Raw genomic sequence first — 26,590 nt, forward strand, 5'->3', positions numbered from 1 at the left:
ACACACACTGGCACACCGAGACACACACATAAGCACACCGAGACACACATATAGGCACACCGAGACACACACATAGGCACACCGAGACACACATATAGGCTCACCGAGACACACATATAGGCACACCGAGACACACACACACAGGCACACACAAGCGCACCGAGACACACACACACACAGGCACACAGAGAGAGAGAGAGAGAGAGAGACACACACACACACAGGCACACCGAGACACACATATAGGCACACCGAGACACACACAAGCGCACCGAGACACACACACACAGGCACACACAAGCGCACCGAGACACACGCACACAGGCACACACAAGCGCACCGAGACATACGCACACAGGCACACACAGGCACACCGACACATACACGCACAGGCACATAGAGACACACAGAGACACACACACAGGCACACACACACATTCTTACCACAGATGGTGGAATTTGCATTTGCAATTAATAAACTAATGATGACCATGAATCTATTGTCAATTGTCAGAAAGTCCCATCTGGCTCACTAATGTCCTTTAGTGAAGGAAATTGCCATCCTTACCTGGTCTGGTCATCATGTACCTCTAGACCACAGCAATGTAGTTGACTCATAACTGCCCTCTGGGCAATTAGGGATGGGCAATAAATGCTGCCTCAGCCAGGGATTCCCACATCCCCGGGAGTAAACATTAGAAAAACCACTTCCACATGCCCAGACACACAAACACATACAACTGAAACCTGAGTCAAATCAATTAAAGGGAGTGACTGGCTTCGCTCTGACTGAAATAGAAACTGACTTTCCAACTAAATAAATAACATGAAACGGGGGGAGGGATGACGATCAAAAGACCGTGGGATTCCAGGAGATCAGCTCCAATTATTGATGGGAATTCACCTTCCGAAGTACAAAAATCTGGATTCGTGAAAGGCAGCCTGTGCGAACTTCCCAGCACCGACCTAGACTCCATGCCCGGCGCGATCCACCTGGCAGGGTCCAGCCGGGAAGGTTGGCATGTACTCTTGCCTTACCCCTGCCCGGCTCAGGTCACACTTTCCAGGAGCGTCCCGGCTTCCCATAGAAAGCCCCTCCCAGACCCCGAGCAGCTGCCGCTGTTCTCTGCCCGCTCCCCCCCGACCCCCGTTGCTTCTTCCGTTAGCCGCTTCCTAGTTCTCCCCCTGACATTCCCACTCCTCCTGGTTTCTTTTGTGCCCCCTTGACCGACCTCCCTCTCTAACCTCCAAGGGGGACCAGCCCCAGCTTCTCCCAGTCTCCCCTCACAGCCGAGGTCCCTCATTCCCTGAATTATTCGCTCGAGTTCTCCCTCCGGCCCCGGGGATGACTGGAATACGATCGCAATTCCATTCGGCTCATCGAGTCTGCTCTGCTGTTCAACGGCTGATCTCATCATCCTCAACTCCCACTTTTCCTGCCATTTCTCACCCCAGCATAACCCTCGATTCCCCTTCCCTGTTACAGATCTGTCTCAGCCTTCAATATACTTCACGAATTCCTCACATTCAATCTCCTCGGAGAAATGAAATTCCGCCTCATCTCCAGCTTCAGTGGGTGACCCCCTTATTCTAGGGTTACACCCTGTGTTGCTAGACTCCCACACCGTCTCCACATCTCCCCCTGTCAAGTCCCCTTAAGAATCTAGTCTGTTTCAATAAGGTCGCCTCTCATTCCTCTAAATGAGTACAGGGCCCGACCCACTCAACCTCTCCCCATAAAGGCAGTTCCTCCGTACCTGGGATCAGCCAAGTGAACCTACTCTGGGCTGCCTCCCATGTCCGGTCTATCTCTGCTTGGATACGGGGCCCCTTAACTGTTCACAGTATTCCAGTTGTGGTCTGACTAGTGCCTTGTGCAGTTTTAAAGGAACATCTCCACTTTTGTACTCCATTCCCTTCGAAATAAAGGCCAACATTCCAGTGGCCTTCTCCATTCTCTACTGAACTTGGATGTTGGATTTTTAATGGTTCACGGGCTGGGGTTGCAAAAATCCCTCTGACGCCCAGCTTTCTGAGCTTTATTGAAATAACATTTGTCTCTTCAGTTCTTCCTGGCAAACAGCGTAATCTCTCCAGATGTTATATGTCGCCCCCTAAGCTAATGCCCATCTGTATCCCACAGCAGACAGACTGCTGGAGGGTAGCCTCTGCCAAGGGCCAGGGATTGCCCCCTCTCCAGGGTGAAACGGGCACCGTCGCTGTGGGCCAGCTCAAGGCCCAATCCAGCCGCTCCCTGCTCTATTGTGTTTCTATCTGACTGGCACCACTGGGTCTGCGTTCCCGCCCGACTCAAAACGCGGGCAACAGCGCCCTGTCTTGCTCAAAGATGCGACTATATTTGACTGGGATCGTGGAACGATAGAAAAGAGGCAGGAGCCCCATCATTTCACTCTTCCTCGACTGCATCTGGTTGATGCGTATTTGTCTTGGGGAGGCGGTGTCGGCTTCTCCTGGCCACTCTGGGGCCTCAAAAAATATCTATCGTTGCTCTTCCGCCCCCCACCCCCGCCACTGCATTCTCATTTCTGCCATTGACCGGGAGTTTCCCACCTCTAGGCCCAAGGTCGCCTGAACTGGGGTCTCCCCACGGTCAGCTCCATGTAAATATGGAGCAGGAGAAGGTGCCCACCATAAATAGTGCTCCCCCACTCTCCCTTCACTTCCCCCTCCCTCCCTCCCCCACTCTCCCTTCACTTCCCCCACCCTCCCTCCCCCACTCTCCCTTCACTTCCCCCTCCCTCCCTCCCTCCCCCACTCTCCCTTCACTTCCCCCTCCCTCCCTCCCTCCCCCACTCTCCCTTCACTTCCCCCTCCCTCCCTCCCCCACTCTCCCTTCACTTCCCCCTCCCTCCCTCCCCCACTCTCCCTTCACTTCCCCCTCCCTCCCTCCCTCCCCCACTCTCCCTTCACTTCCCCCTCCCTCCCTCCCTCCCCCACTCTCCCTTCACTTCCCCCTCCCTCCCTCCCTCCCCCACTCTCCCTTCACTTCCCCCTCCCTCCCTCCCTCCCCCACTCTCCCTTCACTTCCCCCTCCCTCCCTCCCTCCCCCACTCTCCCTTCACTTCCCCCTCCCTCCCTCCCTCCCCCACTCTCCCTTCACTTCCCCCTCCCTCCCTCCCTCCCCCACTCTCCCTTCACTTCCCCCTCCCTCCCTCCCTCCCTCCCCCACTCTCCCTTCACTTCCCCCTCCCTCCCTCCCTCCCCCACTCTCCCTTCACTTCCCCCTCCCTCCCTCCCTCCCCCACTCTCCCTTCACTTCCCCCTCCCTCCCTCCCTCCCCCACTCTCCCTTCACTTCCCCCTCCCTCCCTCCCTCCCCCACTCTCCCTTCACTTCCCCCTCCCTCCCTCCCTCCCCCACTCTCCCTTCACTTCCCCCTCCCTCCCTCCCTCCCCCACTCTCCCTTCACTTCCCCCTCCCTCCCTCCCTCCCCCACTCTCCCTTCACTTCCCCCTCCCTCCCTCCCCCACTCTCCCTTCACTTCCCCCTCCCTCCCTCCCCCACTCTCTCCACTCCCCCGCCCCCCACAACCGGCAGCCTGAGTCCCTGAGCTCCGAGGTACCATCCCTTACAGCTCCCCACCCTGCACGGCCATACTCCTGGAGATATGTGGTGAGCTGCCCCTCCTCCCCCATTCCCGACCTCTCGCATCACGTTTTGTTCTGCGAAGGGCTGCGAGGGGTTTCTAAATTACCGGAAGGTTCTGTGAAAATCCACGCGCAAGACGTGGACTCGCCGACAAGCTCCAGGCTTGGGCCTACAGCTGACGTCCAGCAGCAGCGCCACACCACAGCCTGGCAATGACCAGCTTCCACAAGGGATAAGAAGTAGTTGATATTCAATTATTGGTGCCACCAACACTGAATCCCGACCCCCCCCACCACCCACCCAACCATCAACATCCTGGGGGTTACCATTGACCACAAACTGAACTGGACCAGCCCCACATAAACACAGCGGCCACAGGAGCGGGTCAGAGGCTGGGAATCCTGCAGCGAGTAACTCCCCTCCTGACCATCACCGCGCCCCGCGCCCCCCCCCCCCCCCAAAGCCTGTCTCACCATCGATGAGTCAGGAGGGCGATGGGTTACCCCCAATTTGCCCCAGATGGGGGCAGCTCCAACAACACTCCAGAAGCTCGACACCATCCACGGACAGAGCAGCCCCCCCCCCCCCTCGATTGGCCCCACATTCACAAACATCCCACTCCCCCCATGGCGATGACTCAGATAATCCTAGCTGGCCAATCAGCACGCACGGGTGTGAGCCCCTCCGTGACTGCCTGAAATTTTGGAATTCTTGCATTTGTGTCCTGATTCCTCATGAGTCACCATCAAGTAAAACAACAAAAAAAAACAGGGCAGTTGGCGGGGGCGCTGCTGGTTGGTGGGAAGTCGGACCCGGGAAAGGAAACCGAAAGCAGCCGGTGGCGGGGGGAGAGGAGATATTGGAGACATTCTCGACAAGTGAGCACTGACAGGGCTGAGTCAGGTGATTGCTCTCCCCGGCCTTGCTTAGTCATCCTGCGTGTTTCCCTGGTTGCTCAAACTACACGGATCTCTGTCGCAAGAAACCACGACTCAGCTCCCAGCTCCCCCGCACACCCCGCACGCCCTCCACCCCCACAACCCCAGGCTGAGCCAGATGCGGTTCCCAGCTCATATGGGAGTGGGGGGGTGGGCGTGGACAGCAAATGGAGCATGCCGAAGCTGTCCAACAGCACTCCCTTCTACCGGATACGGGCACACGGGGCTGGCCGTGGCCCCAGCTCGTGCGTGCTCCCTTCGACCTGACCCAAAGTTCAGTCCTCACGCACAGGGCCCGGCTCCGGGCTCAAGTCAAAACCGTGTCATGCTAATCTTATCCGAGTGGGATCACTTGTCTCAGTGCAATTGCTGCAATTTGCCAGCCATATACACTTTTACAGCCGTGTGTAACTTAGGAGTGCCGTTACTAAATTAGGGATTACGGGAAGGCTCACCTCCAGGAATATGCAATAAAGTGTAATTACAGTCATAGAGCCACGCAGCAGCACGGAAGCTGACCCTTTGGCCCACCTTGTCTGAGCTGACGAGATATCCTAAACTAATCCGGTCCCATTTGCCAGCATTTGCCGCCCATCCTTCTAAACGCTTCCTATCCACGTCCCCATCTAGATCCCTTTTAAATGCTGTCTCTGTACCAGCCCCCACCCCTTCCTCTGGCAGCTCGTTCCACACCGTCTGTGTGAAAAAGGTGCCCCCTTCGGTCTTTTCTCGACCTTTTCCCGCTCACCTATGCCCTCCAGTTTCAGACCAGACCTTGGGGATCTTTGTCTCATTCCTGCCACCGATGATTTCATGGGCATTTATAAACCTCTGGGGCACTAGGGAAAATAGCCCCGGGGTATTCAGTGTCTCCTTGTACCTCCGACCCCTGACAACATCCTTGTAAATCTTTTCTGCACCTTGCGAGTTGTGCAACATCCTTCCTGTAGCATGGAGGCAATTTCAATGCAGTATTCCAATAGCGGCCTCGCCAACATCCTGTTCAACAACAACAACACGATGTCCCAACTCCCAAACGCAATGCATCGACTAATAAAGGTAAGTGTGTCAAAACGCCTTCTCCTCTGCCCTGTCTACCTGCGACTCCACTTTCAAGGATCTAGATTCTTGAGATCAGGGCACCCTATAAATGGAGCTTGATGATAATTCGCTCCCAACGCAAAAACGAATCTAACACCATAGATAAATGGCCAAAGCATCCATTCGGCCCATCAAAAAATGTTTTACGCAACAAAGCTCCAGTTAATCATTCTGACCTCAGGGTCCGTCAACATACCACAGATAATTAAGGATGTTACAACGGAAAGCTGCAATTACTCGACACACACACACACACACACAATTCCCCGAACTGGTTTCATTTGTTGAGAAACAGGTTTGTGCACGTCATAAAAAAGGGAAATAGGGCGATGGCCATTTTATGGTTCAGCTCCCGGGGTAGTGCCTTCTTCAGAGTGAACCTGCCTGGCTAAAATTTAAACAAAGCTCGGTAGTTAGGCGTCAGTCATCACTTAATGGGTGCGCTCCCCGAAGTCCACTTGCACAAGCACATTGCTCCCTTTAGCCGTTGCTTCTTGTGAACTGTCCTGAATTGTACCAGACTGAAAGCAAAAAAAAAAAGCACCTTTCGTGGGCGATGCTCGGCGAGACTTCATCCGTTTTGCGTTTGAAAGCGTGACCCCCAAACCTCCAGTGGTCGGCCATTTTAAATCACGCCCTCGCGGCCGCCCTGACATCTCTGTCCTCGGTTCTGTGAAGCACTCCAAAAGAACAACGCTGGGCCTTTCGGCTATATTTTGCAGCCTTCTGGGCTCAAAAGCAAGCCTGACAATTTCTGATCATAATCCCTGCCCCTGTTTTGCTCCCCCTCCCCCGTCATTGTGTGCACCGGTCACGCCAGGCTCTTCACCCGGCCCGGTCACGCACCCTCCCGTCTTTTCTCTTTTGCCCCTTTCCCCCGCAGCGCCGACAGAAAGGCCTTCTACTTTCTCCCCATCTGGCGCGGGTCTGGCGAGGGGTTGCCAATTCGAAACGTTGGCTCCGTTTTCACGCACTGCTGAGGAAACGGACAATCTTTATCCCAAAGCTTTTCACCTCGCACCGGGCCAAGACGATTGCTGAGAATCCCAACTGAAGGGTGTTGGGGGGCCAACATTTGTGCCGTAAGGAGGCGAGGGCACTGCGCCATTTTGTTGCCAAGGGTACTGCCAGGCAGAATGCCCTGGCGATGGACAGTGGCCTGTCATGAAATTTAAACAAAAAATAGGGGAAATAATACCTGGGAGGCCCAGAATAGTGAAGGTTCGCGAGATCTGCTACAGGCAGAACAAGATGGCCACATCCTCTCTGGACGTTGGCTTCAGAAGGCTCTTCTTGGGCCGGGGGGGGGGGGGCGTTGAAGAAAGAGTGGGGCACGAGCAGGAGGGGGGGGGGTCAAAGATTATTGGGGATAGGTGCCAGCGCGCAACACAGATAAACTAAAACTGGTCAGTGCTACGGGCAAGGCCTACAGTAGCTCCCAATTCCACATTGAGCACAGGTCTGGCATGTTCTGTGTTATTTTGTTTGAAAAGAAAAAGTACCTTCAGGAAGCGAAATGCTTTAAAAACCTGCTCGAGGCAGACTGGCTTCTCACTTGTGCATCAAAGCACGGCACAAGAAGTCATTTCAAAAATACAGTGCACGACGGAACATAAATGATCCACGCGAGAGGCATCATTGTTATGTCTGAAAACGCTCTCTCTCTTCTCCTCAGCGACCTTACCCTTCCACACTGTGCTGCTACGACAGGCCAGATACAGTTCTCATGTCCTTTTTGAACCTTTCTCCTCGCACCTTCAGAATATGCTATTCACTGTATCTCTGCCCCTCATGATTTTATAAATCTCTATGAAAGGTCACCCCCTGTCAACCTCCTACTCCAGTGAAAAAAGTCCCAGTCTATTCAACCTCTCTTTATACAGCTCTCCATCACTGTCCTCTGCCTCCTACCATTAAACCAACTTTGTATCAAACTCCCCATTCCTGGCAACATCCTGGTAAATCTCTTCTAAGCCCCCTCCAGCTTAATAATGCCCTTCCTGTTACAGGGCAACCAGAACTGGGCACAGTGCTCCAGAAGGGGCCTCACTAACGTCCCTGTACAACCTCAACATGTCGTCCATGACTCCTATACTCAAGGAGCTGAGCGATGAAGGCAAGTGGGCTAAATGCTTTCGTTGGTGGGGATGAACGACCTATTCCCCACTATTCCCCAGGCAGAGCAGTCGGTGCATGGGAAGGTCAGCCTGTGCTGCATTGGGATGGCGCCTACCTCCGAAGCCTCACCGTATTTGGAGAGGACACCAGCCCCATGCAGACGAGGAGTGGCAGCATTGCACCGTCGCTCATAAATGGACTGCGAGCTCAATGCTCCTGCATTTTTTTTTTAAAATTTGCCCCCGGGATGTGGGCTAAATATTTATTGCCCCATTGCTCCCCCTTGAGAAGGTGGGGGTGAGCCGCTGCAGTCCCGTGTGGTGTAGGGACCCCAACACGGTGCCCTCAGGGAGGGAGTCCCAGGATTTCTGACCCAGCGACGCTGAAGGGACGGCTGATATATTTCCCAAGTGAGGGAAACTTGTAGGGCTAGTGCTTTATTCCCTGCTGTCCCTCAAGCTAATGCAGCCTCAAACTCAGCACTCAGTGAGCCTGTCTCCACTGCTCTGTGGGAACAGCCGAGCTCCATGTCTCTCAATATCGGCAGAATCCACAAACAGGAACAGAGCCTTTGCGGGCTGCAGTTACGGACTCTTACAGCCATACAGCACCGAAATAAACCCTTCAGTCCAATGTGTTCAAGCTGACCAGACATCCCCATCTGTTCTAGTCCTGTTTGCCAGCATTTGGCCCAAACCCCTCTAAACCCTTCCTATCCACGTCCCCACCCAGATGCCTTTTAAATGTCACTGTACCAGCCTCCTCCATTTCCTCTGGCAGCCCGTTCCATACATGCACCACCTTAGCACTGCTGCCTCACAGCGCCAGGGACACGGGTTCGATTCCAGCCTCAGGGCAACTGTCTGTGTGGAGTTTGCACATTCTCCCTGTGTTTACATGGGTTTCCTCTGGGTGCTCCAGTTTCCTCCCAAAGTCCGAAGATGGGCAGGTTAGGGTGGATTGATTGTGCTAAATTGCCCTGCAGTGATTTGTAGCTAAGATCAACTAGCCATGGGAAATGCAGGCTCACAGGCACAGGGTTAGGGAGTCCAGGAAGGATTCTCTTGAGAGGGTTGGCGTTGGGCTGAATGGCCTGTTTCAACACTGTAGGGATTCTACAAATTCACCCCTCAGCCTCTGACGCTCCAGGGAAAATAGCCCCAGCCGATTCAGCCTCTTCATCTAGCTCAAACCCTCCAAACCTTGGCAACATCCTTGTGAATCTTTTCTGAACCCTTTCAAGTTTAACAACATCCTTCCTGTAGCAGGGAGACCGGGATTGAGTGCAGTATTCCAAAAGTGGCCCTAACCAATGTTCTGTACAGCCGCAACATGACCCTCCCAACTCCCTCTACTCAACGCACTGACCAATAACGGCGAGCGTACCGAACACCTTCCTCACTGCCCTGTCTACCTGTAATTAATTAAAAGGTACAAAAGATGATAAAACAAGAAACAGTTTGACAACAGAAAGCCACTGGTGATCACTTGGACCAGGATTTCACATCTCAAGCCATCAGTGAAACCCCAGCGGCAAGGAACGCTCAAGTTGGACTTTGGTCCTGAATTACTGCTCATTGCAATGAAGCTTTTCGCCCCTCGTTCATCAAGAAGCAAAAGGGAAACGATGCTTGTACCGTGAGAGAGGTGCGTGTCAATTGTTTGGCAAACCGACTCTGATTGACCACAGCATTGTTGCGAGAATGCACCAGTAACAATGACTGACAGGTAACTGCCAAATTTTGTCTGAATCTTGAATCTGGTTGGTCGATTCCAATTGGCCGAGGCATTCTCCTAGGAAATGAGTAAGAGGATGGCTGTCGCCATGGAGTTGCACACGTGCGTGCACTGGGAGCTGCGCACATCAATTATAAAAAGCAGATTTTAAAAGCATGACTGGACACTGCACTCTACCTTGTCAAAACTGGCGACACTCACTGGCCCTTCCCACCCCCCCCCAACGCCTCGGCAGGCCAACTCAAACAGAGTTGAGTGCCTCATTTAACATTGAAACAAATCATCATCTTGGTGGTGCATTCTCCACTGCAGCTCTCCTCTCATGCAGTCAAGTATCATTTGCCTTTTGGCTTGGAATTCTCGTGAATAAATGTAAGACAGAAGTCTTCAATGTGATTGGAAATTGAATGGAACAGCACAACCAGAGGGACTGGGAAGATTTTCAGTGTTTTACGCTGGGATCGCTAAAGGACAGACCACAGGTTTTAAGGGGGATTCAACGGCCTCCTCCTGTCTCTGTCAGCCAGGTTGTTTACTCATCCCGAGTTTCCAAGAAACGGGGAATTTTCCCACCACACCTCTCCCCAACCAGACCAAGGTAACCAGTGTGCCAACGTGACTCGCTGCCACTTCCCTCTGGAGCTTACCACTGCCGCAGCCTCGTGATGGGAACTGGCGAGGGCAATTGCGAAAGCTCAGCAAACTGGAGCAGAAACCGGTCCTCCCCCCTCCCCACCCAACAGGAGGCACCCACCCACTCCCACGATTGTCTGCTCCTGTTTCCAACCCCGCCTCCCCCCGCCAACACCCCCACCCGGTAACCCCTGCCAAAGCTGCACCCTGCCATCCCAAACCGGGCGCCCAGGGCTGTCGGGAGTTGTCACAATAGATATTAGACAATAGATAATAGGTGCAGGAGTAGGCCATTCGGCCCTTCAAGACAGCACCACCATTCATTATGATCATGGCTGATCATCCACAATCAGTATCCTGTTCCTGCCTTATCCCCATATCACGTCTGACTCAGCAGGGAGGAAAAGTGGGAATAGGAGCAGTGTGCTTGTGAGCCTTCTGAGCGAGATCAGGGCTGATCTGCAGCCTAACCTCCACAGGGCCTGCCTTTGGCGCCCATCTCTTCGCTTCAAAAACAAAATGCACCTCACGTTTAAACTAACTGATCCCGCATTCGCTGCCGTGTTTGTAGGGGGAAAGAGTTCTAACCCTCTGTTTCCTAACATTTCCCCTGAACGCCCCGGCCATAATTCTCAGCCTTTAACTGCTGGTTCTAGAATTTCCAACCAATGGAAATAGTTAATCTTTATCCACCCTGTCTTTTTCTGTTAATATCTTGAAGGCCACGAGCAGATCAGCTCTTATGCTTCTCAATTCTGGAGAAAACAGGCCTCATTTGTATAATCTCTCCTCATAACCTAAAAACCCACGTTTCATTCTTGCAAACCTTCATTGTCCTCCTTCCAAGCTCTTCCTAAGGAAGGCCAGATTTGCTCACAGTGCTCCACTTTTGGTTGAACCATGGTTTCACACAACTGCAGCGTAACTTCTGCGTCCTTATACCAAGAGGATTGGTGTATAAAGGCCACTGCCAATGTTTTCTTGATGCACCAGAGAATAACATTCTATCCAAGTGCATCACAGCATGGGACAGAAACTGTCTCTGCCCAGGACTGTCAGAAACTGCAGACAGTCATGAACTCAGCACTAGTTGATCACAGAAAGCAGCCTGATGACTCTGTCTACACTCCCCACTACATCGGCAAAGGCAGCCAATATCAAAGACCCCTCCCACCCTGGTTTCCTCTCTAGGCAGCAGATACCAAAGCTCAAACACACACACCAACAGATTCAAGGACAGCTTCTTCCTTGCTATTATGAGGCTTCTGAATGGACCTCTCAGATTTTAAATCTGATGTTGATCTCGCGCTTTGTCTGCGGCCGTGCTCCTCGCTGTTTTATCCCCCTAATGCGCTTTGCATTGTATGATCTGCCTGCACCACTCGCAAAACAAGACTTTTCACTGTACCTAGGTACATGTGACAACAATAAAATCAGAAGCATTCACACTGATCTGGGAATCAAACGGAGAATTGGCGCCGGGTGGGGTCAAAACAAAGTCTCGCGGAAACCGAGCAGCAACGCGTAGGAACTGAAAGCCACCAGCACGGCACAATACCACAAACCCCCCAGCCACTGCACTTTGAGCCTGCGGGAGAGAGAGAGTGTTAGCACTCAAAGGCGTGAGGAGCTCTCCAAATGAGGACGTGGCGCCAAGCAAGGGCCTGAAACCACAGGCCCGTTTTTTTTGGACACACAGTTGAAGGATGAATGGGAAGGATGTTACACAGCGAGGCAAGCAACAGACCCCATTTCAGCAGCTGCACAGCTCCGTTGGCGCTTACCCAGCATTCATAGAACATAGAATATTGCAGCACAGTACAGGCCCTTCGGCCCTCGACGTTGTGCCGATCTGTCATACCGATCTTAAGCCCATCTAACCTACACTATTCCATGTACGTCCATATGCTTGTCCAATGACGACTTAAATGTACCTAAAGTTGGCGAATCTACTACCGTTGCAGGCAAAGCGTTCCATTCCCTTACTACTCTCTGAGTAAAGAAACTACCTCTGACGTCTGTCCTATATCTTTCACCCCTCAATTTAAAGCTATGCCCCCTCGTGCTCGCCGTCACCATCCCAGGAAAAAGGCTCTCCTTATCCACCCTATCTAACCCTCTGATTATTTTATATGTTTCAATTAAGTCACCTCTCAACCTTCTTCTCGCTAATGAAAACAGCCTCAAGTCCCTCAGCCTTTCCTCGTAAGACCTTCCCTCCATACCAGGCAACATCCTGGTAAATCTCCTCTGCACCCTTTCCAAAGCTTCCACATCCTTCTTATAATGCGGTGACCAGAACTGTACACAATACTCCAAGTGCGCCCGCACCAGAGTTTTGTACAGCTTCACCATAACCTCTTGGTTCTGGAACTTGATCCCTCTATTAATAAAAGCTAAAACACGGTATGCCTTCTTAACAGCCCTGTCAACCTGGGTGGCAACTTTCAAGGATCTGTGTACATGGACACCGAGATCTCTCTGCTCATCTACACTACTAAGAATCTTACCATTAGCCCAGTACTTTGCCTTCCGGTTACTCCTACCAAAGTGCATCACCTCACACTTGTCTGCATTAAACTCCATTTACCACCTCTCAGCCCAGCTCTGCAGCTTATCTATGTCTCTCTGCAACCTACAGCATCCTTCGTCACTATCCACAACTTCACCGACCTTAGTGTCGTCTGCAAATTTACTAACCCATCCTTCTACGCCCTCATCCAGGTCATTTATAAAAATGACAAACAGCAGTGGACCCAACACCGACCCTTGTGGTACACCACTAGTAACTGGTCTCCAGGATGAACATTTCCCATCAACTACCACCCTCTATCACCCACTTCTTTCAGCAAGCCAATTTCCGATCCGAACTGCTACATCTCCCACAATTCCATTCCTCCGCATTTTGTACAATAGCCTATTGTGGGGAACTTTATCGAACGCCTTGCTGAAATCCATATACACCACATCAACCGGTTTACTCTCATCTACCTGTTTGGTCACCTTCTCAAAGAACTCAGTAAGGTTTGTGAGGCATGACCTTCCCTTCACAAAACCGTGCTGACTATCCCTAATCAATTTATTCTTTTCCAGAGGATTATAAATCCTATCCCTTATAACCTTTTCCAACACTTTACCAACAACTGAGGTAAGGCTCACTGGTCTATAATTACCAGGGTTGTCTCTACTCCCCTTCTTGAACAGGGGAACCACATTTGCTCTCCTCCAGTCATCTGGCACTATTCCTGTAGACAATGACGAGTTAAAGATCAATGCCAAAGGCTCGGCAATCTCCTCCCTGGCTTTCCAGAGGATCCTAGGATAAATCCCATCCAGCCCAGGGGACTTATCTATCTTCACGCTCTGTAGGATTTCTACTACCTCTTCCTTGTGAGCCTCAATCCCACCTAGTCTCATAGACTGTATCTCAGTATTCTCCTTGACAACATTGTCGAAAAATATGCATTTAGTGCTTCCCCTATTGTCGAAATTGTCGAAAAATATGCATTTAGTGCTTCCCCTATCTCATATGACTCCACACACAACTTACCACTACTATCCTTGATTGGGCCTAATCTTACTTTCGTCATTCTTTTATTCCTTAAATACCTATAGAAAGCCTTAGGGTTTACCCTGATCCGATCCGCCAACAACTTCTCATGTCTCCTCCTGGCTCTTCTGAGCTCTCTCTTTAGGTCTTTCCTGGCTACCTCGTAGCCCTCAAGTGCCCTAACTGAGCCTTCACATCTCATCCTCACTGCACAGCTCCGTCACTCCATACCAGCACCAGTCATACAGCATGGAAACAGGCCCAACCTGCACAAACCAAACAGATTTCCCAAACTATACTAGTCCCATTTTCCCGAATTTAGCCCATTTTCCTCGAAACCCTTCGTATCCGTGCCCCTGTCCAAATGTCTTTCAGACATTTTAGACCTGCATCGACCCCTTTCCCTCTGGCAGTTTATTCCACACACACACCACCCTCTGTGCGAAGCAGTTGCCCCTCAGGTCCCTTTTAAATCTTTCCCCCCCTCACCTTAAAAAAAAAAGGCCCCTAGTTTTGGCCTCCCCTACCCTGGGGAAAAGGCCTTTGCTATTCACCTTATCCGTGCCCCTCATGATTTTATGGCTAAGGTCACCCCTCAACCTCCTATGTTCTAGTGGAAAAAACTTCCCACCTCCCCTTATAACTCAAACCCTCCAGTTCCGGAGACAAAGAACAAAGAAAATTACAGCACAGGAACAGGCCCTTCAGCCCTCCAAGCCTGTGTTGATCGAGATCCTCTGTCTAAGCCTGTCATCTATTTTCTCAGGGTCTGTGTCCCTTTGCTCCCGCCCATCCATGTACATCTTAAAAGACGCTAATGTGTCTGCATCTACCACCTCTGCTGGCAACGCATTCCAGGTACCCACCACCCTCTGCGTATAGAACTTTCCACGCATATCTCCCTTAAAAACTTTCCTCCTCTCACTTTGAAATCATGACCCCTAGTAATTGAGGCCCCCACTCTGGGAAAAAGCTTCTTGCTATTCACCCTGTCTGCACCCCTCATGATTTTGTAGACATCCTTGGAAATCTTTTCTGAACGCCCTCCAATTTAATAGTATCCTTAATTAGTAACAACAGGGCCACCTGCACAGGTCTCACCAATAGCCTGTACATCCACAACATGATGCCCCACTCCTACATTCAAAACGTCTGAGCAATGAGGGCAAGCAGGAACAAAAACAAAGTTGCTGGAAAAGCTCAGCAGGTCTGGCAGCATCTCTGAAGGAGAAAACAGAGTTAACTTTTCGGGTCCGGTGACCCTTCCTCAGAACGTCCTAATCACCCTGTCTACACGTGACGCAAGAACTTTTTCAAAGAGCTATGTACCTAAACCCCTAGGTCACTCTGCTCAAGCCAGGGCTCGCTGCTACCGTACAGAGACATTGGAAAGAAAAACACTCGAGATCTACACGGTGACCACGAAACTCACAGAACCCTGTCCTGGATGGACAGCTGAGGGACGGGACTGGGAACCAGGCAAAGGTAAAAGAAAACACCACAAAGACCCAAAAGTCAGAATCGAAAGCAAACTCGGCTTTCTCTCTACTGGAAAATATGACGTTGGCTGGGGAAGGGTCTGCAAGTGTTGGTGCGTCAGCTCAGGCACAACTTGAAAGGGGTTGGGGAGGGGGGGGGGTGCCGTTTGCGACAACCACGGCCGAAATGGGCAATTCTGATCTCAGGGCGTCGAAGGTAAAATTGCACAGGCGCGTTTCACTGAGGACTGAGCAGTGGGGCATTGCTGACGGCGTGTTTCACAACCGCGCAGAGAGACCATCGGTGCTCCCACTCACCGCCAACGGGCCCCCAGAACGGCCTACCTGTTCTTTTCCATCTCGTTGTGGGTCGATCTGAAAAACAACGTTCAGAATGAGATGACAAAGCGCAGGCTTACGCAGGCTGGTCACCAAGCAGTCTACACAAAGCTGACAATGCCTAACCTGGCCGCGAGACAGGACCCTAGAGGTGCGGGCTACAACAAAAAACAACAGTGCCAGACTTTGCAGTGGGATTGGGTTCTTAGAACGCGAGTAGGATGGGCTCTGAAGTACCTGGAGTTGCGGAGGGACTGTATCCACATTCAGGATATAAAGCAAGGCAATTGCAAAGTTGCAGTCTGGACTGGAGGCAATTGACCACGTTCAAGAACAAGTGGGATGAGGGTGCTGTTGGAGTACAACAGTAGTGTCCCTACCTCTGGCCCAGCTTCCAACAAAATATCTGAAATATTTTTCAGGGTTTTTTTTTCGCCTTTAATGCGATGCTGTGAGACACAGAGAGGAAGGGCGTTTTTAAAAAAGTCCGTGCTTTACTGCAACTGAAGCAAACAGCCCCTCAAAACAGCTGCTGCATTTATACAGCCACCTCGCCGTCCTGCACATTGCACCAGCGATAACGCCCATTCAGAGACAAGCATCAACGAGCGACTGTGGTCTTTAAAACAACAAAATAAAAGCAGCCGGTTAACGGGGACCCCATCGTACATCAAAAGCAGCCATTAACTGCAGACTGCTTCTGGAACATCGAGTCTGGCTCAGTCGCACAGCACGGAAACAGGCCCTTTGGCCCACCTTGTCCATGCCGACCCAGTCTCCCAATCTGGCCTGGTCACATTTGCCAGCATGTGGCCCAATATCCCTCTAAGCCCTTCCTACCCACGTACCCTCCAAATGCTGTCACTGTACCAGCCCCCACCCCTTCCTCTGGCACCTCATTCCATACACGCACCACCCTCAGTGTGAAAAAGTTACCCCTCAGGTCCCTTTCCCCCCTCTCACCTTAAACCTAAGCCCCTCTAGTTTTGGACCCCCCCTACCCTGGGGGAAAAGACCTTAGGTCTTCACCCCATCCATGCCCCTCATGGTTTTATAAACCTCTATAAAAGGTCACCCTCTCAGCCCCAAATGCCCTGGGGTTGAAAAAAAAAACCCAGCTTCTCCTCATAACTCAAACTATGCAGTCCTGGCAACATCCAAGTAATTTTTTTTCCTGCACTTAGGAAAGAGCGAAGGTATATCAGAGACCATCACCCTGGTCTTAGACACTCCACCACAATGGGAATCAGCCTCAACATCGAGTCTGTCCAGCCCTGGTAGAATTTGATACGTTTTCATCAGATCCCATCTTCGCACTGACCATCTCATCCTTCTAAACCCCAGTGAATACAGTCCACAGTCGAGATAACCAAGTGAAGGGTCTAGGCCCGCAACATCAGCTTTTGTGCTCCTGAGATGCTGCTTGTCCTGCTGTGTTCATCCAGCTTCACGCTTTATTATCTTGGATTCTCCAGCATCTGCAGTTCCCATTATCTCTGATCACAGTCCACAGTCGAACCTATTTCTCCTCCATTCTCAGTATCAGCCTAGTGAGCCTCAACACTCCCTCTATATCAGGCAGGGAGATCAAATTTGCAAGCTCTACTTATCTAAATTGGTGAGGTGAGATGTTGTTAGACATCAGAATCGAAAGTGAAAGATATTTAAATGCAAAACTTGTCAGTTTGCCAGTGATATTACAGGTGCAAAGGGAGACGTGATAGTGATTCAGAACACGCACAAGCAACTTGGGTTCACCTCTATAGGGCCGGCCCTCTTCCCGTTACCTCCACTAGCCAGCAACCACCATCCTGCGCGCCCCCACCCACACCACAACCTCCACTGGGGCTTACCTGCTTCCCGCACTCTTCCTGCCCCGCTTCCTCCGTTTGCTGTTTGACCCCTCGCTGCGACGGGGGGGTATGGAAGCGTATCCATGCTCTGCTTCTGGATGAAGAGGCCATTGGTTAGAGCTGTCCCCAACCACGTGACTGCCAGCTCACGCCGATTACACACCCCGCACCGATTATGGACCTCACAGATGCTCAGCCCATGCCTGGGATGATTTAGTCCCCGAACAAAGCTAGGATGGTTTTATCCTGACAGACCCCCCACCCACCCCCATCACTGCTCACCTGGGGGCATTTTACACCCAGAATCCTTGCCCCTTCTCCATGCCTCCTTCACCCCTGGGAAACACACAACTCAAACCCCACCCCCACATATTTATCAAACTCACTCCTCCCATTGCCTGTATTTACCCCTCTAACAACCCCCAGATATTTACCCCTTCTCTCCCCTCCCCACCTGGGTTTATTTATTCCCTCTCTTACCCCCACCTCACCTCCCTGGCTCTATTAACCCCGTTTCTCCTCCCCAGCTATTTACCACCCCATCTTCCCTGGGTATATTTACCCCCTCATCCCTAGGTATATTGACCAACTCACTGCCCCCCCCCGGGTATGTTTACCCCCTTGCTGCCCCGGGCGTATTTACCCCCTCTCTGGCTGGGGTATATTTACCCCCTCCCCCCAGTATATTTACCCCCTCCCCCCAGTATATTTACCCCCTCCCCCCAGTATATTTACCCCCTCAGGTATACTTACCCCCTCTCTGCCCCCCCCGGGTGTACTTACCCCCCTCTCTGCCCCCCCCCCCGGTATACTTACCCCCCTCTCTGCCCCCCCCCCGGTATACTTACCCCCCTCTCTGCCCCCCCCCCGGTATACTGCCCCCCCCGGTATACTTACCCCCCTCTCTGCCCCCCCCCGGTATACTTACCCCCCTCTCTGCCCCCCCCCCCCCCGGTATACTTACCCCCCTCTCTGCCCCCCCCCCCCCGGTATACTTACCCCCCTCTCTGCCCCCCCCCCCCGGTATACTTACCCCCCTCTCTGCCCCCCCCCCCCGGTATACTTACCCCCCTCTCTGCCCCCCCCCCCCGGTATACTTACCCCCCTCTCTGCCCCCCCCCCCCGGTATACTTACCCCCCTCTCTGCCCCCCCCGGTATACTTACCCCCCTCTCTGCCCCCCCCCCGGTATACTTACCCCCCTCTCTGCCCCCCCCCCGGTATACTTACCCCCCTCTCTGCCCCCCCCGGTATACTTACCCCCCTCTCTGCCCCCCCCCCCGGTATACTTACCCCCCTCTCTGCCCCCCCCCCGGTATACTTACCCCCCTCTCTGCCCCCCCCCCGGTATACTTACCCCCCTCTCTGCCCCCCCCCCGGTATACTTACCCCCCTCTCTGCCCCCCCCGGTATACTTACCCCCCTCTCTGCCCCCCCGGGTGTACTTACCCCCCTCTCTGCCCCCCCCGGGTGTACTTACCCATCTCTCTGCTCCCCAGGTATGTTTACCCCTCTTTGCCTCCCAGGTATATTTACCCCTCTCCCGGCGCTCTAGGTACTGGGCGGCCTGAAGGAGTAAGTCGATGGGCTGGACCCCGGTCATGTCGGTCGGGCACACGGCGGCCGGATCGCTGTCCTTCCCCAGAATCCGCTCTCTCAGTGCTCGCCTTAGCCACTGCCGCGGTGTACGGCCAGTCGGCCCCTTCCTATCCCTCAAAGTGGGCCCGCCCCCAGCCGCTCTCATTGGACACTCTCCCTCCCGCCCTGCCCCTTTACCATTGCTATTGGTTCATTGAGCACTCCATCAATCTCTCCCCGCCGCCTATGGTGAGAAGGACCACCCTCAGAGCCTCATTGGACGAACATCTCCACGCTCCACCTTTTCTCAGTGCTCATTGGATATTCTAACTGCCGATCTTCTGTGTAACCATCCTCTCCCACGTGACTCCACTCCGTCAACCCATTGAACAGTGCACCTGCTCCAGCCCGCCTTTTTCTATTGTATTGGTGAGAACGCACGTCCATCATCTGCGCCACACCCATTGGCGAGGTAACGACCACCCCTTAATTTCGATTGGTTATTCGTCAATAAGAACTGCCTTCTGACCAAAACGATTGTCGTGCTCAGATGCCCATCACCCACACATTACCCAATCGCCACATCATGCCCCGTTGAGTTGCCGCCCTCGGAACTCCCATTGGTTCAAGTGCAGGAAAACCCTGAATGATCCACCTTGTCTGCCCATCATCGCACACGTCACGTGGCCCTGTTTGAAAACAGACCGTCCGCCCCGCCTTCCCCTGCATGGCTCAGGCCACGCCCTCTTCGGCGCTGGTCAAACTGAACCTTCCTATGACGTCACGAGAAAATAATCCTATTGGCCAAAATCGGATGAAGTAATGCCGTTCTCGGCCAATCGCGGTCTTTCTTTCCCCACCAGGGACAGTCGTTCTTGCGGATAGACTTTGCTCTTCCCGGCGGAGACCGCTCAGTCCGTTGGTTTCTACCCTGCTGGCCCTATCCGCTCTCTGCTTCTAACCCTGCAAAATGACTTCTTCCAGAAGGCAGCCAGTACAACAGCTTATTCTCGGGCCTTCTTCTATTACCTTTTTGGGGAGAATGCAACCTACAGGAGGCCATTCAGCCCCTCAAGTCTAAGATAACACGTGGAGCTGGAGGAACCAGGAAGCATTAGAGGAGCAGGAAAGTTGACGTTTTGGGCTGGGACCCTTTTTTTAATGGTTTAAGAGATGGGCTGCGTAGATTTGACCATTTTGTGGATAGCATGACTATGGAAATAAAATCTGGCAATATCGCTTTCTCAAAATAATAAGCTGCATGCTGATGGGTAACTGATTTTTGCCCAAGGGATTTGAATATGCGGAGATTTGACTGAAAAAAATCATTAGGGATTAAGCTAAAAGAGGATCAGAGGGACCTGGAGTTATATGTGCACAGATCACAGAAGATAGCAGGACAAGTGGAGAGAGCTGTTAATAAAGTATAGAGTGCCCTCAGCTTTATTAATAGGTCCACAGAGTACAAGAGCAGGAAGGTGATTTTGAACTTGTACAAGACACCAGTTGGACTACTGTATACAGCTGTTGGAGCCACATTTCAGGGACGATGTGAATGAATTGGAAAGAGTGCAGAAGCAATTTACAAGGATAGCTTAAGAGATGAGAAACTCCAGTGATGAAGAAGTTGGGACTGTTCTCCGAGACAGAAGGAGGCTGAAAGGGAGATCTGACAGGTTTTCAAAATCATGAGGAGGCTCAGCAAAGTAGAGAGGGACAAGCTGTTCTTGTTTGTAAGAGGATCAAGAATGAGAGGGTTGGAGATTTAAAATGATGTGCAAGGGAAGGAGGGGTGATGTGAGAGAAAGCTGTTTCACCCAGCAAGGAGTTAGGGTGTGAGTGCACTGCCTGGAAACATGGAGAAGGCAGGTTCAGCTGAGCCATTCAAGGCTGGGGCGGGGGGGAAGCTTTGGATGATTATTTGGATTATAATAATGAGAAGGGAAATGGGGAAAAGATAGGAGATTGGCCAAAGGTTATTACTCTCAGGCATGAGGGTCTATTGGTCTCCTCTTGCACTGTAGGAATTGGGTGCCAATAGTTTGAAATGGGGGCCTGATTTCTCTGTCAGCAGAGGATTTTGGAGAAGGCCCTGAATGCCAAGTGTGAAGTCCTGCCCCCTCCTGGTCACAATGTTTTTACAATAGTATTCACAGACTCCTCCATTGAACTGGCTTTCACAGAGCGAATTGGGGGACAGTTAGCTCGGGTCGGCTGGATACATGGTTTTGCAATGCAAAGTGGTGTCAAGACTGAGTTCAAGTCTTGCACTCAGACTTTCACCTGAAGCAATTGGTGAACCTCAGGTTATACTCACTACCAGTCATCACTCTCCAACGATAACGGGAACTTTTACTCTACTGGAGAGACTCAAAACCAAAGTCCTTACCCGAATCACAACATCTATATTTAAAGTAAATACAAAGTTATGTTAGGAAATATTTTTGACAATTTATTTTTTAAACTGATCGTATTGTTCAGCAAAAACAAAGAAAATTGTAAGATTTCTGGCTCAAAACCAGTGTCAGATTTTCCACAATAGTCCAAACGCAGGAGCATGACAATATTGCGATTGTCTGTTACTTGGGAGTTTTGATGGATAGATGTAAGAACCCGCCCACACTCCCTGCCACCTTCGCTCCGCGTCCTCCTGTGACCGTGCAGCACTTAGTCAGTCCTACCCTCGAGCATCAGTCTAGACTCAAAGTCCGGAGTGGCGTTTGAATTCCCGAGGTGCGAGGGACAATTCCCAATGAACCGTCACTTGTTTGTTTTTGTTTTAAAAGTGGCTGATTTCTTTCTTATCACTCCATCGATATTCGAATTTTACAATTATCATTTGGACAGTGCCTTTCACCTGGAACCCAACCAGGAATAATCAGGAGTCTACAGTTAATACCATTTACTATTCGAAATGAACTTGCCCTTGGAAATCAAGTGCTGGCTTGAAGCAGTGCATCCAAAATGCAGGACTTGTGACCGTGCAGCATTGAGGGACAGACAGCTTGTGTTTTAAGGCACGAACCCAGGATCCTGCGTGAGAGTGCCATCTGTGGAGCCACAGTTAACACAGAGACACACTGGAAAGACAGTACCCAAGGAATTTCTTGACTTGGAAAACTGGATAAATCTCCAGGCCCAGAGGTGATGTATCTCAGGCTGCTGTGGGAGGCAAGGGATGATCTTGCAGAAGCTCTGACGTCGAATTTCAACCTCTCACTGCAGGATGCCAAAGGATTTGGTGAGGGTAGGGCACATCAAATGTGCTGCCATTGTTCAAGAAAGGCAGTAGGGATAAACCCAGGAACTACAAGGCCAGTGGATCTAACAACTGTGGTGAGCAAATTATTCAAAACAAATGCTGTGGGATAGAATTAATCTCCACTTGAGGATAGTTAATGAGGCTTTGTAAGGGGAACCTCACATCCAACAAATCTCATTGAATTTTTCAAAGAGGTGACCTAGAAGGGAAATGCAGTGGATGTAGTCTACATGTAAGGTTTTGTTAAGGTGTTATGTGGATGACGAGTCAATAACAGCTCACAGGAGCCAGGGCAGTTTGGCAAATTGGATCCAAAATTGGCTCAGTGGCACGAAACAGAGGGTGATGGTCAAAGAGAGTGTCTTTGTGACTGGAAACTTGTTGGCCAGTGGTGTGCTGCATGGTTAGGTGCTGGGTCCCTTGCTTTTGTTGTATACATTAATGACACAAATGTAGGATGTAAGATCAGTGAATTGGCAGACGACGTAACAATTGGTGTGACACATGACATTGAGAAAAGGGTTCAATGCTAGAATGATACAGACTGTCTGAACAGTGGCAAACAGAATTTAATATGGTCATATGGAAAAGCCTGGGGAAAACTGACGCTCCCGCCGGTCGATAGAGTGGTCAAAATGGCATACGGCATGCTTTCATTTATTGGGGTATTGAGTAAAAAACAGTTGGTAGGTCATGTTACAGTTGTATAGGACTTTGGTTCAACCACATTTAGAGTACTGCGTAAAGTTCTGGTCACCACATTACCAAAAAGGATGTGGATGATTTGGAGAGGGTGCAGAGGAGGTTCACCAGGATGTTGCCTGCTATGGAGGGCACTAGCTATGAAGAGATCTTGAGTAGATTAGGATTATTTACATTAGAAAGACGGAGGTTGAGGGGGGACCTGATTGAGGTCTACAAAATCATGACAGTTATAGATAGGGTGGATAGCAAGTAACTTTTTCCCAGAGTGGGGGACTCAATTACTAGGGGTCGCGATTTCAAGGTGAGAGGGGAAAAGTTTAAGGGAAAGTACGTGGAAAGTTCTTAACGCAGAGGGTGGTGGGTGCTTGGAATGCATTGCCAGTGGAGGTGGTAGAGGCAGGCATGATAGCATCACTTAAGATGTATCTAGACAGATACATGAATGGGCAGGAGCAGAGGGATACAGATCCTCAGAAAGTAGGCAACAGGTTTAGATAGAGGATCTGGATCGGCACAGGCTTGGAGGGCCGAAGGGTCTCTTCCTGTGCTGTAATTTTCTTTGTTCTTATAAGTGAGAGGTGATGCATTTTGGGAAAACTAACAAGGCAATGGAGTAACATGTTGAATCGTAGGACCCTGGGAAATATAAGAGCACAGGCACCAATGTCTGAAACAATTCCAGCACAACCTCCTGCTCTTCAAACTTAATGCTTTGGCTCATAAAGGCAAGTATCCCACAATCCGTATTACCACTTTATCCACCTGTCCCGCTACCTTATAGCCCCGGTGTACATGCATACCAAGGTCCCTCTGATCCCTGGTACTTCCCATGGTCCTACCATTCATCATGTATTCCCTTCCCTTATGTATACCTAACAATCAAACGTTTGGTGGGGTACAGAATTCCAAACATTTGCAACACTCGGAATGAGTCTTCCTTCAAAAAAAACCAGAGCTGCAGATGCTGTAAATCAGAAACAAAAACAGAACTTGCTGGAAAGGCTCAGCAGGTCTGGCAGCATCTGTGAAGAAAAATCAAAGTTAATGTTTTGGGTCCAGTGACCCTTCCTTGGAACTGTCCTGGCATCAATAGGAATCGGGGCAACTCTCCACTGGTTGGAGTCATACCTGGCACATGGAAAGATGGTCATCGTCGTTGGAGGTCAGTCATCTCAGGTCCACGACATCTCTGCAGGAGTTCCTCAATGTAGTGTCCTAGGCCCAACCATCCTCAGCTGCTTCATCAATGACCTTCCCTCCATCATAAGGTCAGGAGTGGGGGATGTTTGCCAATAACCGCACAATGTTCAGCTCCATTAGCGACTTATCACATACTGGAGCAGTCCGTGTCCAAAAACATGATCTGGGCAACATCCAGGCTTGGGCTGACAAGTGCAAGTAACATAATGCCTGCCTCATTAAAAGACAATATAACCACTGCCCATACTGAATCCCCCACTATCAACAAACTGGGGGTTACTATTGTCCAGAAAGTGAACTGTACCAGCCATAATAATAGTGGCTACAACAGCAGGTCAGAGGCTGGGACTGAGTTACTCGCTGCATCAACTCCTGACTCCCCAAAGCCATTGGCAATGCACAAGTCAGGAGTGTGATGCAATATGTCCCACTTGCCCTGGATTGGGGCAGCTCCAACAACACCTGAAGCTCAACATTATCCAGGACAAAGCAGCCCCCTACCCCCTCCACCACTGACGCTCAGTAACAGCAGTGTGTACCGTCTACAAGATGCACTGCAGCAACTCACCGAGGCTCCTTAGACAACACCTTTCGAACTCAGGATCGCTACCATGCAAGGAGGACAAGGGCAGCAGATAGATGGGAACACCACTCCCTGCAAGCATCCCTCCAAGCCACTCCACCAGTCATCCTGGCTTTGAAATATATCAGCCCTTCCTTCAGTGATGCTGGGTCAAAATCATGGAAGTTTGTCCCTAACAGCACCGTGTGGGTCTACAGACAGCACATGAGCTTCAGTGGCTTAAAAAGGTGACTCTCCCCCAACCTTCTCAAGGGAATCCAGAATCAGGCAATAAATACTGACCAGCCAGTGATGCCCACATCCTGAGTGAATTGATGCAGTACATACAATCCCGTCATTTAAGCACATTCCCCATGGTAGTGCCACAATCTGAGTCTAGTTGCCAACCAATCCTTCTCATGCAGTAAAATTAGCATCTTCTTCAGAGATTTGGTATTGCAATTCTGTCCTGATGATTGCAAGACCAGAAGATTCAACAGGATGCCTTTTTTCCCTGCATCAACCATTAACAGTTTGTGAACTGTTGAGATTCAAAAGTTAATCCTTGTGGCAGCCCAGTTCGTCCTTTGCCCTGCTGTCAATTCCTGCAATTGCATTCCAAGCTTGTGCATTTCTGTAGCCACCTCTTTAAAGTCCAAAGATGTAGGACCATTGGGCCTTGAGGAATTGGCACCTTTTGGTCCATCTCGTTTACTAATGGCTTGAGGATCTACTGGCTTGAAAAAAAGCAGGTCATGCAGTAAAACTGTGGTTGATTGTCTCCCTCAGTGATACCTTCCTGCACTATTCCCAAATGCCTTAGTATCTGAAGCAAAACTGTTGATCTGTGACTTGAACATCCTGATGACTGGGCATCCAGAGTTCTCTGGGGCAGGGAAACTTTGAGTGAACTCAGCTCTGACACCTGCCACTGCCAAGTAAGCGAGGGCAAACACTGTTCTGTGATTTTCTGAAGAAGCATCTGGACCCAAAACGTCAGCTTTCCTGCTCCTCTGATGCTGCTTGGTCTGTTGTGCTGTAAAGCTTGTTATCTCAGAATCTCCAGCATTGGCAGTTCCTACTATCTCTGATCCAGCTGATTCGGTTTTGTGTGGGGTACACATGCAGGAGTGGTTGAACATCAATTTAGCATGTGCCGATAATCCCTGGTGACGTACGGAACCAAGTTACTGCCAACGACATACAGCGCTTTCGGAAACACAAAGGGTTCTGGATTCATCCTATTTCCAGGGGTACTCCACGTGAACCTGAGAAAACATGAATCACTGCCATTTTCTCTTCAGATTCAAATAAGTATTCGCAAAGAAAGAACCTTCCTTTGCAATAGGAAATCAGACATTAACGCTTACCCCACTAGTAAATTCAACACTCACTAGAGACTAGCAACTGTTTTAAAAAGAGCTCAATTTCACAGAAAGGCAAAGAGTTTCATAGCCAACTGGTGAAAAGCTGGCCATTTTAGGAATGAACATAGCATCAAGATAGTTTCTATATTGCAGCAGATTCAGCTGATACAAAATAAGGTGAGAAGGCAAAGAGGACTCAAAGGCGCTTATAATAGATTTAGACATGCTGAATGAGAGCGCAAGAGCACAGCAGACGGAATAGAACTTGGAAAAACAAGCAATCCATTTGGGTCAAAATGGAACAGAAATGCCGAGTATTTTTTGAATGGTGAGTGATTGGAAATTGAGGCTCAAGGCAAACTTGTTTGTAAGTCAGTGACATGCAGGGACGGCTTGCATTAGGATGGAAAATTGTATGTTGGCCTTTACTGAGAGAGGATTTGAGTTCTGAAGTGAAGATCTCTTCCTGCAACTGTACTGTACCCTGATTAAATCATACCAAGAGCATTGTTTAATTTGGTCTCTGTATCTAAGGAGGATAGACTTAAAACAAAGAGGGAAT

General features: G+C 50.6%; 1 protein-coding gene across 1 annotated transcript in view; it reads right to left on the bottom strand.

The window, feature by feature from the left end:
• Positions 1 to 19,016, bottom strand: part of LOC125447961 (max dimerization protein 1-like) — a 48,391-nt gene extending 29,375 nt beyond the window's left edge. Inside the window, exons 1-3 of the mRNA XM_059641108.1 lie at positions 18,891 to 19,016; positions 17,356 to 17,449; positions 15,509 to 15,538 (exon numbers count right to left, since the gene is read on the bottom strand). Coding sequence (XP_059497091.1) covers positions 15,509 to 15,538; positions 17,356 to 17,449; positions 18,891 to 18,957 — 191 coding nt within the window. The 5' untranslated portion in view covers positions 18,958 to 19,016. The remainder of the gene's footprint in view (positions 1 to 15,508; positions 15,539 to 17,355; positions 17,450 to 18,890) is intronic.
• Between the last annotated feature and the right edge of the window lie 7,574 nt (positions 19,017 to 26,590).

The sequence above is a fragment of the Stegostoma tigrinum genome, chromosome 40 (genome assembly GCF_030684315.1).
Source record: "Stegostoma tigrinum isolate sSteTig4 chromosome 40, sSteTig4.hap1, whole genome shotgun sequence".
NCBI classification, from domain to species: Eukaryota; Metazoa; Chordata; class Chondrichthyes; order Orectolobiformes; family Stegostomatidae; genus Stegostoma; species Stegostoma tigrinum.